This window comes from Suncus etruscus, chromosome 3, assembly GCF_024139225.1.
Source record: "Suncus etruscus isolate mSunEtr1 chromosome 3, mSunEtr1.pri.cur, whole genome shotgun sequence".
NCBI lineage: Eukaryota > Metazoa > Chordata > Mammalia > Eulipotyphla > Soricidae > Suncus > Suncus etruscus.
Genome location: NC_064850.1, coordinates 144,895,818 through 144,912,700, shown reverse-complemented (window position 1 = coordinate 144,912,700; position 16,883 = coordinate 144,895,818). Strand labels below are relative to the sequence as shown.

At 38.6% G+C, this 16,883-nt stretch overlaps 1 protein-coding gene and 1 pseudogene across 1 annotated transcript in view; one reads left to right on the top strand and one right to left on the bottom strand.

Moving 5' to 3' along the window:
- The window catches only part of COLEC12 (collectin subfamily member 12), a 215,886-nt gene that overhangs the window by 18,464 nt on the left and 180,539 nt on the right, over positions 1 to 16,883 (top strand). The window contains exon 2 of the mRNA XM_049770044.1: positions 3,839 to 3,889. Within this exon, the coding sequence (XP_049626001.1) occupies positions 3,839 to 3,889 (51 nt within the window). The remainder of the gene's footprint in view (positions 1 to 3,838; positions 3,890 to 16,883) is intronic.
- On the bottom strand, positions 1,825 to 2,201 carry LOC126003817 (60S ribosomal protein L37-like; annotated as a pseudogene).

Below are 16,883 nucleotides of genomic sequence, written 5' to 3'. Positions count from 1 at the left end.
CTCCTCTCCTCTCCTCCTCCCCTCCCCTCCCCTTCCCTTCTTTCCTTTTTATTTTATTTTTTTTTAAATTTTTTATTTGTAATTATGAGAACAAGGATGCAAAGAAAGAGGACAAGGTAAAGTTACAGTGGAAGGACAATACATAACATAATTCTCAGAAGTCCCCTTGCTGATATCCCAACTTTGAAATTTCATCCAAAGAACATTAAGATTGTAACACACTATAATATTTCTTAACAGCGCACAAGGCAATCTAAAGCCATAAAACTTACATAACTCCTTAAACATTACAGGCATAGCATTTTTTTTTACATTTCCATATTCATGCATATTAGCTTAAGTTGACCTCAAATCTTAACTGGGTTCTTTTTAAGGATTAGAGTCAAAGGAGCACAGCAAAAATGGTGTTAGAGTGGCAATTGTTGTTTGCATAGGCCCACCAAAATATGAGGGACATGGAAAGAAATAACCTTGGCCTAAATACAAAAAGACCCGACCCCTGAAGGTTCCTGGCACAAGACCAACTCTAGGCTCCAGGCAAGCTAGATCGTCCAATCCAAGACATTGTCTGTAGTGCCAACACACTTATATTTTTCACACAGTCTCTGTTGTTGGTATCAAGCTTCTGTATTTAAGATCCTGGAATCTGTATATCCAACATTGAAGTCAGGATGTGGAGCGTCCTCTGGTTTCACCTTACAATCAAAGGGCAATGCAGGGAGCCCTGTCCTGTAAGCAAATCGTTGTTGTTGTTAAGTCTTCTCAGTGTTAATGGAAGTCTCTTTTGAGCAGGACAATGTCTGAGCAGTGTAGAGTCTTCCTTGGTAGAGGATTGCTTCCAGGTGATGCTATAGACCAGCCTGGATGTTTTGTGGATGGCTTCCCTGGTTCAGGGGAATGCCCTTTCTTCTGAGGTCTGTGCCAGGTCGTTATGTCAATGTTCAGGGTGTAAGGTCCCTTTGCACTATAAGATTAGTCTGTACCAATCTCTATTAGATAGGATCTTATTTATATGTATAGTATTTTCCCATTTTAATGTGCCTATGCAAAAAAGGAGCAATGCCACGTGGTGTTCTTGGCCCATAAGGGGGTGATAAGAACAATTATGGTTCAATCATAAGCATTAATCTGGGGGACTCTTTCTCTAAGATTCCTTGTTAAACAGCTCAAAAAGAGAAGAAGAAAAGCGGTTAGAATCGTCACTATATAAGACAACATTTAGTAAGAATTATAGCTGTCAGAGAAAAAAAACCAAAATATTCTAAAGAAATACGTGTCCATTTTATGTATCTTGAAACAGTTTGGGGTTGTTACACACAATGCACGGCTTTGGTCTGTGATAACGCTTGTACACTACTGATTAAAAAGAGTAATGTAGATTAGAGATGTTTGGGGGGGGATAGAGAGTAAAGGAATAAAAAAGAGCTTTGTAGGGATGTGGGAAAGGGCACGATACATAATAAAGATTCTGGATACGTAAAAAGTAACATAACAGTAGGAATACACTTAATATATGAAGTACAGTTTTGGGATGCAAAGGGCAGGATTTCTCCCCCGCCTCCCCCTAGGGCCCGATTAACCAGGCGTGGCCCTGAAGACCCACCAGGTTTGGGGGGATCTTGGCCCCCTGGACTAGGAGTTCAGCCCAGGGGACCTGTGGCTAGCTGTCCTGCCCAGAGCCCCCCACATACCAGTCAAACACCCAGAAATCCTGGCATGTGGAGTGGTCTGAGCCCAGCCGTGCCTCTGCAGTTTTGGGATGCAAAGGGCGGGATTTCTCCCCCGCCTCCCCCCAGGGCCCGATTAACCAGGCGTGGCCCTGCCTTTTTATTTTTTAAAACCAGGACATTTATTCACAAGACTAGTTGTTGAATTCCTTAAGATGAACTGGATGCTGCAACAGCTGCACTCTTAGGTTTAGGTGTTGTTCCCTCACGGAACATGGAACAGATTCATGTCTGAATCTGCGGTACACAATTTTCAGGTGCCTCATGCGACCGGTCCCGGTGGTGTTCCTCCTCTTGGCCTTGGCGCTCCAGTTGTACTTTCTCTTGCGCTTGGCGGGGTAGCCACACTTGCCGCAGGTGGACTTCTGCAGGTGGTAGGCCTTGGAGCCGCAGCGGCGGCACAGCGTGTGCGTCTTGTTGCGACGCTTCCCGAAGGATGACGTCCCCTTCGTCATCTTGCTTCTATGGCGAGGACCAAAGAGCTTTTTATCCTTTTTTTGAGAGCGGGCTACCCCAGTGATATTCAGGGATTCTGCACTCAGGGTATGGGATGCTGAAATTGAACCTAGGTTGGCCACGTGCAAGGCAAGCATCCTACCTGCAGCTATACTATAGCTCCAACCATAGATATTTGTTGAATGAATGAATGAATATTTAAACAGATGAGGGTTTTTCTTTAACCAGAATTAAACCTAGTCTTTCAGATATTCCAAAGCACTCCCTAACAAACTAAGGTTCACTGATACATATTATAAATTTTATCCACCTCAGATACATTTCAGAAATCAGCTCTTGTTGTTGAAAATTGATCACAATCCCCCCAAATCCCCTGCCTGTATATACTTCTCTTTCACAAAAGCCTATCAACTTTTTTAAAATTAAATCACCATGAGTGACAATTAAAAGTTTGTTGATAGTTGAGTTTTGATCATATAATGTTACAACACCCATCTTGCACCAGTGTTCATTTGCCACCACCAGTTTCCTCAGCTGCCCTCCCATGGTCCTAGTCAACCCCAACCCCCCATACTTTCTTCTTCTTCTTCTTCTTCTTCTTCTTCTTCTTCTTCTTCTTCTTCTTCTTCTTCTTCTTCTTCTTCTTCCTCCTCCTCCTCCTCCTCCTCTCTCTCTTCATCCCCCTCCCTCCCTCTCTCCTTTTATCCTTTTAGGCACCATAGTTGGCAATACGGTTACTGAAGAAGTATCATGTATATCACTTTACTGCCTTCTGAGTCCCAATTCTTGTTTAGAGTGATAATTTCCAACTATTATTGTTATAGTATCTTTTCTCTATCTTTTTTTGGGGGGGCACACCTGGTGACACTCAGGGATTACTTCTGGCTATGCACTCAGAAATTGCTCCTGCCTAGGGGGACCATATGGAACATGGGGTATCAAACCAGGTCTGTCCTGGATCTGCTGCATGTTAGGCAAATGCCCTACCACTGTGCTATCACTCTGGTCTCTCTTTTCTCTATCTTAACTGCACTTCCCCACCCAACATTTCTATTGTCTTTGGGTATTATTCTCATACTCTGGGTTTTATTTTTGTTGTTATTTTTAAGGGATGATATCTCACCCATTTCTGAAACTCTGGGCAGTTTGTAGTAAAGCCAAAAAAAATAGTTTTTTTTTCTTTTGGTGGGGGGACACAGCTCACAGCTCACTCCTGTTCTGTGCTCAGGGATCACTCCTGGTAGTGTGCAGGGATCCATATGTGGTGCTGGAGATTTGATTTAGGATTTGTCATATGCAAATAAGCAATATAACATCTGTACTATTTATCTGATCCTTCTCAAATCTTTTAAACTGCTTGGAATAGGAAAATTTGGGGTTGATGCAATAATGCTAACCACCTCAACAACTGGTCAGAGGTCCCTGGAAAAGTCTGATTTAGACATATTTATTTGTCATCTAAAATATTCCTTAGTTGCACCATATGTTGCTAAAATCATACCTGCAAGAACTGTGAAATGAGAAGTTCTTTAGCAACATGATAAAGAATTGCATCATGTTCCTTGTAGGAAACAGTAGTTGATTCCTATTCTGACCCCACATTTCTGACCCTTTCAGGGTTAACATGTGTTGTTTTTTTTTCCTTTCTCCTGTAGACGACTTCGCAGAGGAGGAGGAGGTGCAATCCTTCGGTTATAAGAGGTTTGGTGAGTTCTAACAAAACTCTTTCCCTTTTTCATGCCCCATCTGGGAACGAACAACAAGACTATTGTTGGACCTTTGATAAACATGAACATTTGTGGTTCTGAGTTTCAATGGTGATAAACATTGAGTTTTTGTAAAACAGATGGGTGATTTCTTATCCTGTGGAAGGAATTGGAATAGAACCATGTCAAAAAAATGGGGAAGTAATAGAGTTTTGTGAGGTTTTCTGAATTTAGTCTAGGTGGCTAAATTGGCAAATATGGTGGGGAAGGAAAATGAAGAGCTAAAGTACCTGGAATTTCTGGAATATTTTTGATTGATATTCAGAAAACAACATTTTTTCTGTAGACCTTTTGCTTACAATGGTGGATTACTGAGAAGATTTTCTCAGGATCCATGGAAACACAAGCTCTCCATGGCAGGCAAATGATGGTCCTACAGATGTTCATGTCCTCATCTCCCAAACCTGGATGTTACATTTTAAAGTAAGATGTGTTTGTGAATCTCATTAAGATAAAGAGAGATTGAGATTGGGAAATTTCAAGTTTCAGGTTGTCCAGTTGGGTTCTAAGTACAGTCATGGGTGTCCTTATAAAATGGAGGGAGAGGGAAGTTTGACTACTAAGAGGAGACAGTGTTGTGATAATGGAAGCCAATGAGGGAGGAATGGATTCTGGAGGTGGAGGAAGGCCACAGGTCAAGGATTACTGGTGACCACTAAGTTGGAAATGGCAAAGAAATGGGTTTTCACTCAGAGCTTCCTAAGGGAGATACAGCCCTGCCAATATTTCCACTGACTGAGGTTCATTTCAGACTCCGGCCTGTAAAATAGGGAAAGAAGACATTTTTGTTGTTTTAAGCTATCCTGTTTATGGTGATCTGTTATAGCAGACACAAGAAACTAATATATGTGCCTCTGTCACCTCCCTTGCAGCATGGGCATTCTTCTCTTTTGGATTGTGCTTCTTATATACTGTACTTTTAACTTTGAACTGCCAGTTGAACATTCCAAGTTTCCAAAGATAGTTCAAGGGAAAGAGGACAAAGAAGAGAGAGAGGGAATGAAAATGAGAATAAGTCTATTTCCTGTTGCTTAAGAAAAAAATTCCTGGCTGGACTTTGATTAAAGTTAACAACCCTCAGCTGCTCTGGCTCCCTCATTGCTTTAGCATTTTTCCTTCTGGATACACACTTCTGCATTACTTTCTTGGGGCTCAAATAGGGCTTTGAAATGGAATACAATAGCACCATGTCTTCCCATATATGTGTGGGAGTGGCTGGTTTTCTGTACTTACTTCCCACCTTTATACTTCTGTTCTTTCATTTTCACAAGATATGTTTCTGGATTGTTTACTGAGTAGTACCAATTTCCCATGGTGGGTTTCCTGACAGTGATAGTAATGAAGATGATCAAAATTACAAAAGGAAAATAAAATTAACTATGAAATGTAGAAATGAAGAAGAAAATTAAACTTGTGATTAATATGAAATAAATGTTGAGATGCCTACATATTGTTGAAATTATTAGATTTAAAAGTTATATTTGAACTGGTCATTTCAAAGAGAGTTCTTGGACAAGACCAGGAGCTCTTCACGCTGTGACCAAAGAGTAACAGACCTCAGGACGCGGCAGCTGCTCAGGGAGCAGCTGTTTGTTCTGCGGGGCTACATGCTGCCCTCCCCACATCTCCACCCCTGCCTGAAAACCTGCTCTGCTCTCTCTAGGCATCCCAGAGTGAAGGATGATGAAAACTGCACGCAGGGTGGCGACTTAAATAAAACTTTATTTATAAAAAAAAAAAAAAAAAAAAAAAAAAAGTTATATTTGATAACCAGTGTACAATACTACTTTGGAAACAATAAAAATGTGGATAACGAAGAGTTTTCTTTTTAAAATATGACTTTGAAAGAATTTGATCATGTGACTAGCTAGATGAATGGAAATTTTGTGAAAAATACACAAATGTAGTAAGTTGCCACAGAGATAAAATATATGATGGTTAAATTATATGTAGAAATCGCAAACTGATGGCAGAGGAGGCATGATAAATTTCAAATGCTGGCAAGTATAAACAGGCATGAAGAGGATGATACTGTCTCGTACTGATAAACAGAGGATGAAATTAATGAAGAATCTCAGAATAGACTATCAAAGAATTATTTTAATGTTGAAAATTTTGTATCCAACTTTAAAAAAAGTGATAGATTTCCAACATAGGGTAGAATTTTGGCAATGCAAAATGACTTAAATAAGCCTTTGATTTTATAGACAGACAAGGGGTGGCCCAGACAGATTGTATTCTGGCTTAAGCAAACTAGCTAATGCTACAGTTGAAAGCTCGGTCTTCTAATGTCCAGTCTGTATAATTTGGGGGAAGAGCCTAGCAGTGAGTCTGATGCAAAATCTCAACATTTGATCTGAGAGGGATCCCCTGTAGCTCTGGAATCCCAAAGTAGTCTAGACAAGAATTTGAACCCACAAGGAATCCTTATCATTTTATAGCACTTTGGATCTGGATTTATAGATGGTAAATAGATTTTTAGTTTCTATAAAGTGGTCAAAACTCTTCAGAACCCAGGAACTGATTCCTTAGGTATGGTCATACTTGAACCATTCAAGAAAGACAAAATGGGTTAGAGTGATAGTACCAGGCAGGTGCCTTCCTTGCATGTGACTGATCCAAGTTTTATTCCTGGCATCCCATATAGTTTCCTTAGCCCCACTATCAGTGATTCTGAGCACAGTGCCAGGAATAAGCACTTGACACATAACTTCAGAATTGCATGAATTTTTTAAAAGCAGTTTAACCTGTGTTGATCATGTTGAAATTGCCAGCCCAGTTGGTTGAGAGCCTCCTGTGGGAATCTCTGGGCCTCCCGAGAATTGCTCAGAAGCCCCTATTTCTAATAAATTAAAATGTAGAGGATTACTTGTTCATCTGAAAAACAGCCACAGCTATGAGTACTTTTCCCAGTAACCCACAAAAGAAAGATTTTCTCTGAGATACATGGTGAGTTTCTGCTTTCTGTGAATTGAAGCAAGGATCAAAGAGCTTATCTAGGAAGAGGAGATGTCTTGGGGAAGCTGTTCATTGGAACACTCTGCTTCTGGTATCTTGGACCTTGGGGACCAGGTTCCCTGTCTCTCCTGCCCTGGGATTCTTCTCAGAGTCTTGTTTTATCTTTAGATTTAGAGAAGATGCCACTTTGAAGTCGCCTGTTTCCAAGAGGGCAGCCTACATTCTCCCCACACTTCTTCAGATTTGGCAGTGGCGAGAGTTTACCCCTTTCTCTGATAAGAATGCTAGGAATTCCCATCATTTCCTGTGGGGAATGGCTAAATAAGCCCAGCATGAGGTTTTTCTTTCAGTAGCACCTCTTCCAAAATTTTCTAAATGACCCTGGCCAGAAAGATAAGTTAAGGGCAGGGAATAAGATTCTGGTTTGGTAACCCTGTGGGATTTCTATGGAATGTTCAAAATAATTTACATCATGTAGTGTCGCGGGTCTCAAACTTATTTGACCTACTGCCCCTGATTTAAAAAAATCATTCAGTGACCCCCTGGAAATTGACCTTTAAATAGCCAAACAGAAAGCTCTTTCCTAGTTGCACTTGAGGCTGCCATAGCTCATCTGGATCATTTCAGCACCCCCAGGGGGCGGTATCATTCACTTTGGGAAACACTGAATTGAAGAATTGAAGGGTTTTATTTATATGATGTTGCAAATTCTAACAGAGTTGGTATTTTTAATTGTATATAATTTTGGCGTAGGCAGGAGATTTTTTTTTTGTAAATAGCAGAATCACTTTGTGGGGCTTCACACAGCATGTCGCCCTCTGTTTCCAGTCAGGCAGGCAGGCTCTTGGGAAAGGAATTTACCAGCCATCATGAACTTCTATTATGCTCTCTTGCTAACAATATTCGTCTAATTTCACTTCTTTTCTCATCAAAAACGTCTTAATTATTAGGCCAGATCATCAGCGGAAATTGTTCACCACCTTGTTCCCATATGATTATGTTATAATCTGGGAGTAGGATACCCAAGCAGTGCTTGGAGTCTCAGGACCCCACTTCTGATGAAATAGTTGGCCTATCTGTGCAGGTCTGGTAGTTCAATGCTCTGGCCCAGCATATGGCCCACAAGGCTCCAACAGTAGTACTTGGGTATGTTGGACATATGTGGTGTTGGGGATTGAATAAACCCTTTGAGTGAGCTCCCTGGTCCTCATAATGATGATGAGTATTATTATTAGAAGCATTTTATTAGAAAGAAATTATTAGACATCCTTTCTTGAATCTCTGCTATGTATTAAGTGGCTTCCCACTATTAATTTATTTAATTATTCTAGAAAGCTTCTGAGAAAAATAATTGCCTGCAGTTTCCAAATGAGAAAACTGAAGTCCAAGGATGAGTGATGACTTGACTTATGTCCCTGCTATTTTTTTTCCTCTGTGAGGCTGATGAACACATGGCTGTCCATTCTCAGACTATCCCAAGATTTTGATGAAAATATAAATGATTACTGATGTGCATAAAATCCATAGAATTTTATAGCCTCATATTTTATCATTTCATAATATGCACAGATGAACACTTGAGCTCTGAATTTTTCAACCACTTAAAGTAGAATTCCTTCTCTCCTCCCCTTTCCTGGTTTTCATTCACTTATGAATCCTGGTAAGGGTGTGGGGAGGGAGAAGAGGAGAAATATTTTGTTTTTTCTACAGTTGGGTTAAAGCAGAATGTGTTTTGTTTTTATTTTTGGAAAAATTAAAGAACATAAAGTCTATGCAGCCATTTTTTTTACTGTTTAAGACAGCATGAAGACATTAGATTGTTTCCAATGTTTGGTTATGGGGGTAGGGTGGGAAAGAATTATTCCTTTTAGTGGCAACTCCAAGCAACTTAAAACAGATGAACTCTGAAGCTTTGCTTGGAAGATCTAGGTCATTCATTTGGAGGACTTTTTGGAAAAGGGAAAGATGCCATGGTCCTCAGCAGCATCATGAGGAAAAAGGGTTTTTTTTTCTTATTTCCTGTTGGTGTCTTGAATGCTCAGGGAAGTTAGGAACAAGAGGCTTTAGTTTTAGGAAGCCCTAGTTTATATGCTGCTTTTGCATTTTACCAGTAAAGGCTCACTTTATTATTCTATGAAATGAGAATGGCAAGAAACCCTTCATTTCTGGGTAGATATAACCTAAAATAATAGATCTGAGAAACTAGATGTCTTATAGGTCTGCACTAATCTGTCACTAATGGGCTGACTTTAAACTTCTGAATACCTGAGACCTTCTTGCTCTCTTCTCTTCCCAGACTTTTTTTGGTGAACACTGATTCTTTGACCTTATATTCTCTGATTCTTTCCACTTTTTCCTCTGCCCTCCATGAAAATTATTCTCATTCACTCCAATGTTTTCTGTCTGCCAGTGACTGTATCAGTGACCATGATTTCAAAAATGTTTATTTTCTAAATGGATCACAATTATCTTTTTGTTTTTGTTTTTGTTTTTGGGTCACACCAGCATCGCTCAGGGGTTACACCTGGCTCTGTGCTCAGAAATCACTCCTGGCAGGCATGGGAGACTATATGGGATGCCGGGATTCAAACCACTATCAGTTCTAGGTCGGCTGCATGCAAGGCAAACACCTTACTGCTTTGCTATCTCTCCGACCCCCATCTTTTAAGTTTTGATGACTACCAGAAATAATACACTAACTTTATTGTTGTAAAATATATGCAACATAAAATTAATTAAGTTTGGGGTCAGAGTGATAGTTAGGAGGTCGAGCTCTTGCTTTGCCCTCGGCTTCTTCAGACAGAGCTCTGGTTCACTTCCAGCACCTGCATATGGTGCCACCAGGGGTCACTCCTGAATACAGAGATAGAAATAGCCCCTGATACCCTCAGGTGTGGCCCCAAAAACTAGAAAAAATTTTTTTTGTTTTTTTGGGCCACACCTGTTTGATGCTCAGGGGTTACTCCTAGCTAAGTGCTCAGAAATTGCCCCTGGCTTGGGGGGATCATATGGGATGCCAGGGGATCGAACCATGGTCCTTCCTTGGCTAGCACTTGCAAGGCAGATACCTTACCTCTAGCACCACCTCACCAGCCCCTAGAAAAAAATTTTTTAATTGCTTTGATTGTTTAGCATTGAAATTCTAGAAATATGTGGCATGCGTACATTATTGTGCAACACTCACAACTATCCTAAATGAAATACACAAAGATATTAATAACATTATTGACTATTATTCTAGGTTGTGTTTTGTTGACTTGATTCAAAATGGGAAGTTTGTACCTCTTGATCCCTAGCCCCCATTTTATCCACTCCTGAGTCCCTCACTCTCAGTCACATTGGTTCTATCTATAGTCTTTTTGGATCTTTTTTGTTCATTTCTTTTATAGATTCCATATATTAGTATCATCATAAGTTAACTTAATTTTCTGATAACCCTTTTTTTCTTAACATGCCAGCATCAGTGTTCCTCCCTGACATTAAAATGGAAATATTTTAATTGATTTTCATGACTGAGTAATATTCCATTGTGTGTGCGCACACACACGTGTGTGTATGTGTGTGTATGTATATAAAAACACCACATCTGCATCTGTTCATCTATTGACAGAGGAAATAATACATTTTAAAGAAGATAGCACATACTGATGATAGCTAAGAGCAGCTTTCACAGAGAGGTGGTACAACTTTATGCCTATGAGAATAAGTGCTCAAACTGGACTTTGGGGTTCATTTTCAACTTTGTCTATTACACATTAGATATCTTGAACATCTTGGATAGCCTTTGAATGCTTTACCATTCTTGTATAAAAATCAGAGGTCCTTGTATAAAAGTCTGTAGCAGTGGTCCTCAAACTCTGGTCCGCGGGCTACATATTGTATTTGTTCCCGTTTTGTTTTCTTCACTTCAAAATTAAATATATTCAGTGTGAATAGGATTTGTTCATAATTTTTATTTTTACTATAGTCCAGCCCTCCAACGGTCTGAGCGACAGTGAACTGACCCCCTGTTTAAAAAGTTTGAGGACCACTGGTCTGCAGGTATGTTGCGACAACCAAATGACAAACTGCTTAAGTGTACGCTTTATGAATCATGGTGTGAGTGGTCATAGGTGGCTGTGACAGTTCCATTTGGATGAGAGAAAATCTCACAGTTTTAGTACCTTCTTTTTGGGAGCAAGGGCACTTTCTCAGAAAGCCTCAGAAGGCTTGTCCTCAGGTATCATTATCATTGGCCAGCGTTTACTCACAGGTCTTTTCCCAAATAATTATGGAAAAAGAGAACAGATTGGTTCTGGTTGGCTTAGACTAATTGTTTGAATTGAATTTATGGTGAGTAGTTAAGGACTTTCAACACTATTATAAACAATAATACCATGACTTACATAAATTGTTGTTCACAAAAGAATTAAAGCTTTTCTTTCATTTATTATTTTTTTCTTGGTTTTTGGGCCACACCCAGTGATGCTCAGGGGTTACTCCTGGCTGGCTCTGCACTTAGAAATCACTCCTGGGGCCCAGAGAGATAGCACAGCGGTGTTTGCCTTGCAAGCAGCCGATCCAGGACCAAAGGTGGTTGGTTCGAATCCCGGTGTCCCATATGGTCCCCCGTGCCTGCCAGGAGCTATTTCTGAGCAGACAGCCAGGAGTAACCCCTGAGCATTTCCGGGTGTGGCCCCCCCCCAAAAAAAATAGAAATCGCTCCTGGCTTGGAGCACCATAATGGATGCCAGAATTGAATCCAGGTCCATCCTGGGCAGCCACTTGCAAAGCAAATGCCCTACTGCTGTGCTATCGCTCCAAGCCACTTTTATTTATTTTCTATTTTAATATTTTCAAACATTTTATTTAGATACTGGGATTATAATATTGTTATTACTTTTCATAGATAAATCATTCCAGCACAATGTGGTGCTACCATCACAGAGCCCACTTCCTTCTCCCAGTGACCCAAGTACCCTTCCCTACATTTTTTTCTATAGAAAAAATTAATTCTGACTAACTTGTCCAAGTTGTTGTCCCCTTACTATGCTTTTTCTTGCCTTACTTTTGGAATAGATCTCTCCCTCCCTCTATATCTTTTTTTAAATTGTGGAGAGGTAGTGACACCTGTACACATAGGTGAATAGAGTTAAAGTCCTGGAATTTCAAAAAATTATAAATTAATGATGAATAAAATTTTTTCAAAAACATTTTACAGTATATAAGTTAAAATTAATATGATGAAAAGTTCTGTGCTAGAACATTTTAAGATTTATAAGAAATAGATAACTCCTACAAATGTAGAGTTTAATAGGAGTGAAGAGAGTTAAAAAATATATGAGGAGAATCTGAATAGGACTATAAAGTGTAAAAGTGTGTTTTAGCCTAAGAAAAGAAATATTGGCTTTATGTTAGAAAATATTATAGATGCTGCTTAAGTGCCTGCATTAATAAGTCATGAATTGTAATAAAAATCCCTTCGGTTGTAAAAAAAATTGATTGGAAATGTAGAAGTGTTAATTCATTGTTGCATAAATGTCATGAATGACTGAATGCCTAGTTAGTCCTGCCTTTTAAAGAAAGCCCTTTAATGCTTCTTTCAAGACTAGTTTCAGTGCTATGAAATCCTTTAGATGTTGCCTCATACTGAAGTTCTGTGTCAGTCTCTGAAATATGAATGATAATCTATCTTGATTATTCTTGGCGTTGTGTCCAGGTCATTGAGTTTTTGTACTAAAAGCCTCTCATTCTCTTCTGGTGTATAGAGTCTCATTTGATAGTCTCCTGTGAATCTTTTGGACTTTCCTTTTCTGTAAATTTCTTTTTAGATTTTACAGTTGTTAATATCCTATTTCTATCTTTGGATTTTGTCATTTTGAGTACAACATGGAGGTTTCGTAGTTGAGTTTATTTTCATTGGCACCCTTCAAGCCTCTTGATCTCAGTCCCTGTATTCTTGACTCTTGACTCTGGGAAATTCTTTTTATTTATTTTTTGCGGGAAATTTTTTTTTTACTTTTTTTATTTTTTAAAATATTATCTTTATTTAAGCATCTTGATTACAAACATGATTATGGGTCTCAGTCATAAAAAGAACACCCGTCCTTCACCAGTGCATCATTCCCCTCACCAATGTTCCCAATCCCTTCTACTCCTATCCCTGCCTGTATTCAAGACAGGCATTCTACTTCGCTCACTCATTGACATCGTCATCATAGTTGTCAGTGATGCTCAGATGTTACTGCTGGCTCTAATACTAGTAGGAATCCCTCCTCACAGTTCTTGGGGGACCATAAGGAATGCCAGGGATTCAACTTTGGTTGTCACATACAAAGCAAATACCCTACCTACTGCACTATCTCTCTGGCCCCTGATTTTTTTTTTAACAAATAGAGCAGTAAGATATAGAACTCTGGTGGTTTTGATAGTTCATAAAAAAAAAGAGGAAACTTAGGAGGGGGTGGAGAGATAGCACAACGGTAGAGCATTTGCCTTGCTCATGGCTGTCCTAGGACAAGTCTAGGTTCGATCCCTGGCATCCCTGAGCCTGCCAGGAGCAATTTCTGAGCACAGAGCCAGGAGTAACCCCTGAGCGCCACTGGGTGTGACCCAGAAAGAAAAGAAAGAGAAATTAATTGTTAGAGAAGAGACTAAATGAACAATCAAAAGTTATTCTTGCTTTCTGAAACTTGCTATTATCAATAGTGTTGAGCAGATTTTGAAGAAACAGTTATTTTCCTTCAGAAGAGGAACTAAAAAAAGAAAAAGGAAAAAAAAAAAGGAGAAAGTTCCAATTCTCAGTAGTATAACTCTTGCCATAGGAAACATTGTGCAGTTGTTCTCCTGGTCTGAGTATAACAAATAAAAACACTTTCTGTTTCTTCCAATATTTCATTTTTATCCTTTAAAGAGATTTAAAAAACGGATATTTTGTCCTGATTGAAGAAAGTTTCACTTTGTATGCACTAGGGTAGTTTTTTTTTAAATAGTATTGAATAGTCTCACAGAGCAGTATTTTTCACATGCTGCAGATGAGTTTATAATTGTCAGGATAACAGTACAATTGAGCCAAAAGTTAGCAAACTTTGGACCAAACTCTACACTAAAATTCTATTCCAAATGAATAAAATAAAGATGTCCTGTATTCTCTATTTGAAATAACCTTTCTAACCCATTTAAAATTTTGTCTTTAAGTTATAGTATTCAGAGCAACACAAGTGAAAAGTTACGATAATCCTCCCTCCCTGTGGGTTTTAATTTTGTATGTGCAGAAGGAAAATCCTCTTAAAATAATCACTGTGATTATTTGATAAGCAACGTCAAGATGTAGTAGTCATTCTCCAGCCTCATATTTTACATAGAAGTCTTATTGTTGAATCACCTTTGGAAATAATTAAGGAAAATAGAAATATTTTAAAAATATTTATTATTTTTAGACACAGAAATATTTTTTAGTTAAAATATCATGTATTGTGGGACCGGAGAGATAGCATGGAGGTAAGGCGTTTGCCTTCCATGCAGAAGGACTGTGGTTCGAATCCCGGAATCCCATATGGTCCTCTGAGCCTGCCAGGAGCGATTTCTGAGCGTAGAGCCAGGAGTAATTCCTGAGCACTGCTGGGTGTGACCCAAAAAATCAAACCAAACCAAAACAAACAAAAAAATATTATGTATTGTAACTAATTAATTGGACTCCATCTTGAGTATTAAAACTCATTTTTCAGCTAGAGTGATAGTACAGTGGAAAGGATGTTTTCCTTGCACATGGCAATCCTTGTTCAGTTCCCAGCATTCCAGGAGTCATTCTGCAGATGCAGAAGACCCCTGAGCATTGCCAGGTGTGGACCAAAAATCAACAACAACAACAACAACAACATGTCTTCTTATAGAATGGAACTGTGTGTAAAAAATAGGTTTTTGAAATAAAATTTGGCATTGCCACTTACAAAATTTATTAGGATTTTGTACATAAGCATTCTAGTACTACACTCTTCACCAGAATGTCTGCTTCCCTCAACCATTGTCCCAATGTCCTGTATCGCCTTTGTGGTAAGCTTCTAACCAACGACTAATTCTCAATTTCTGTTGCTTTTGGACATTTGTTATTTCCCTACTATGTTTCTTTATAGTCCACATATGAGAGAGATTATTTTGGCTATCCTCCTTCTGACTAACTTCACTCAGCAAAATAATAGCTCCCAATCCATCCATGTGTTAGCAAATTGCATGATTTTATCTTATAGCCTGTTAGTATTCCATCCTATACTATAGTTTATCGCGTCATCTCTTGGATATTTGGGTTGCTTCTAGGTTTTGTCCTGTAAAAATGCAAGTGGGCACATCATTTTTCTGAGTAGAGTTTGGATCAATAGGATAGATATATGCATTATTTTTGACAAAAATCCATCATTGTTATCATATATTCAAAACATATCAACAAAAATGTTAAGTATTATTATCATACCCAGTTTGATATGAAGAACTTGACTTCTCTCAAAAAGTACTGATAATTCTGACAAGCATTTACAGATTGCTCTCCATGTACCATGAACTGACATTCAGAGAGAATAAAAAATGGTCCATAATTTTGATATTTTGTCAATCATCAATATCTATAACTCTTTAAGTTTTCATTTTCTTAAAAGAAACCAAGTTATAAAATCTTCATGAAAATAATTACTTCTTTCTAAAAATGTTCCAACTTGGCATAACTAATAATAAGCCTCATCAATGATTCCCTCAAAAGTCAGAAAGTATATGTAGAGCAGAGAACTGCCATTTTGTTATAGAAGTTATTAACTTGATTATCAGGGGCTTGCATATATAAGAAGAGAGCAGAACCAATGGGAGAAAAGGTGAGTGGAACATTAATGAAAATTTGGAGAAGCGATTCAAGCATGGAAAATTGACCTTAAACTGTGGTTTTCTTAAGTAATGTGTGCACTTTATGAGATGTGCTGAAAAATTGAAGCAACCAAGATTCATGGGAAAAATGTCACTCCTAGTCAGTACGATGTGAAAATGATGAGACATTTATTAACCATCCATAATGTGTTGGGCATCATGCACAATAAAGAAGGGAAGACATGGCCTTTTGCTTTGGGGAATTTCAGCTTTAATGAAAAGCAGACAGTTTTCCATCAGTGGGCATTTGCATAAGAGAAAAATATTAGCCAGCCCTACAAATTGCTTCCCTCCCACCCACAGAATTTTTAAAGGCACAATATAGGGCACCACATGCTGAATGGAATGCAAGCCGCCTCCTCTGTCTCCAGGGTTGTAAATTCAGTATTGTCAAAATGTCAATGGTTTCCAGATAAGACCCCTTTGTACCAGCTACTCCTGTCTGTGCAGTGAAGAGGGCATATTTGGAATCCCTTGCCTTTGCCTCAAAGACAAGGCTCAGGATGAAGTGTGAAAATCTGTTTGATATAAGCTTGTGAAAGAAGGTTGGAAGGTAATTTCTGTTACCATATGCCATACAAACCATTGACCACATCTGTTACTAACTGCTGACATATGAATCCACTCTGCTTATTAGCAGCAGCTATGATATTTAAACAGAATTCAAAGAGTGTAATAAAATAATTTGGTTTGGGAGACTTCACTCTTTGTTCCCACTTGTGATAGGCCAAAATGAACCTTTTATAAAACAGATGAATAAGGAATCCAGAGGGTCTCAGTCAGTAACCTTGAACATGAACATTTATACTACTAAGCCTTCATTTTTTTGTTATGGAAAAAGGGAAAAGACAATTTGTATTTCATGTGCATTGTAAGGATTAATTAATGTGACTGCATAGCCCAATGCTAAGGAAGTACTCTACTATTGCTCATTATTCATCAGAATATTGAGAGAAAAAGAAGTAGATTTTTAAAAATTGAGAATTTCATTTGAGTTCTCTTTTGTCTATACATATACACATCCTGATATGTGTGCAAGGATATAATCACATAATCAATTATATATATTATCCCTGGATATTTGAATAAT